The sequence below is a fragment of the Salmo salar genome, chromosome ssa04 (genome assembly GCF_905237065.1).
Source record: "Salmo salar chromosome ssa04, Ssal_v3.1, whole genome shotgun sequence".
In the NCBI taxonomy this organism is placed as follows: domain Eukaryota; kingdom Metazoa; phylum Chordata; class Actinopteri; order Salmoniformes; family Salmonidae; genus Salmo; species Salmo salar.
In genome coordinates this window covers 89119755-89120945 of record NC_059445.1, presented here as the reverse complement: position 1 = coordinate 89120945, position 1191 = coordinate 89119755, and the positions used below count along the sequence as shown (strand labels likewise).

Here is a 1191-nt window from a genome sequence, read left to right as displayed (position 1 = left end):
ATTGATTTTAAGAAAGGCGTTGATGTTTATGGTTCGGTACAGTCGTGCAACGATTGTGCTTTTTTCGCAAATGCGCTTTTGTTAAATCATCCCCCGTTTGGCGAAGTTGCTGTTTGGGGTTTTAGGCAGTCTTTATAGGAAGAAATAGTCTTCACACAGTTCGCAACGAGCCAGGCTTGCAAGATTGAATCCCCAAGTTGACAAGGTAAAGATCTGTCGTTCTGCCCCTGAACAAGGCAGTTAACCCACTGTTCCAAGGCCGTCATTGAAAATAAGAATTTGTTCTTAACTGACTTGCCCAGTTAAATAAAGGTTAAATATATATATTTTTTATATACAACTTATTTTTTTATTTTTTTTTTTTTCAATCGGCAAATCGGTGGCCAAAAATACCGATTACCAATTGTTATGAAAACTTGAAATCGGCCCAAATTAACCTGATATGGATAGGGGGCAGTATTTTCAGGTCCGGATGAAAAACACTTTAGAGTGTTTTCTATCCAAATCTACTAATTATATGCATATTCTCGTTTCTGGGCAAGAGTAGTAACCAATTTAAATCGGATACGTTTTTTTATCCGGCCGTCCAAATACTGCCCCCTGCCCCCAACAGGTTAAACTATTAACACACCGCTCAGACACCCATACATTCCCCACAAGACATCTCACCAAAAGATCTCTTCACAAGGCTGTAGGCTACTTACGCAATATCCTCGTGATGGGGTTAACGGTGACGAGAATACGCCCCAAACTCCAACACATGCGGCGTCGACCCCCTGCTGTAGCCTACTGAGCGCTCTACATTTTTTTCGTTTGTTACTCTACACTCAGACACGCCAAAGGACCGTCCTGTATCAACAATAGTTTCTAAAGTTTGTTCCTTACCGCCGCATATATCTCCTTCTCTCTTCCACAGAATGGATCATTCTAAATCAGATGCTGTCGCGGATAACGTAGTGAACGGACATTCTAAAAGTGATGAAGCGTCGGTAACCGACTCCACCGTAGAGTCACCGGTGTTCTGCGGCGGCTGTCTGAGGCGGATCAGTGGCTGCATCCCCGTGCATTATAAAGAAGAGATTGGCCATCTTCTGAAACTAGCGGGACCGGTGGTAAGACTGCAAGGCTAAGAACGTTGTCTAGAATAATTACCGGTCGTTGCAGAAATGTCCAAAGTAACTGTTGCAGTGA

At 43.1% G+C, this 1191-nt stretch overlaps 1 protein-coding gene across 2 annotated transcripts in view; it reads left to right on the top strand.

Annotated features, from left to right (window-relative positions):
- Positions 1–656: 656 nt before the first annotated feature.
- LOC106604060 (multidrug and toxin extrusion protein 1) overlaps positions 657–1191 on the top strand; it is a 60221-nt gene continuing 59686 nt past the window's right edge. The window contains exon 1 of one of the 2 annotated variants that reach the window (XR_006769704.1): positions 657–1112. Coding sequence is in view for 1 of the 2 variants with exons in the window: in XM_045717483.1 (XP_045573439.1) it covers positions 918–1112 (195 nt within the window). In the remaining variant the exon portion in view is untranslated. The remainder of the gene's footprint in view (positions 1113–1191) is intronic. The other variant, XM_045717483.1, reaches the window with a different exon arrangement.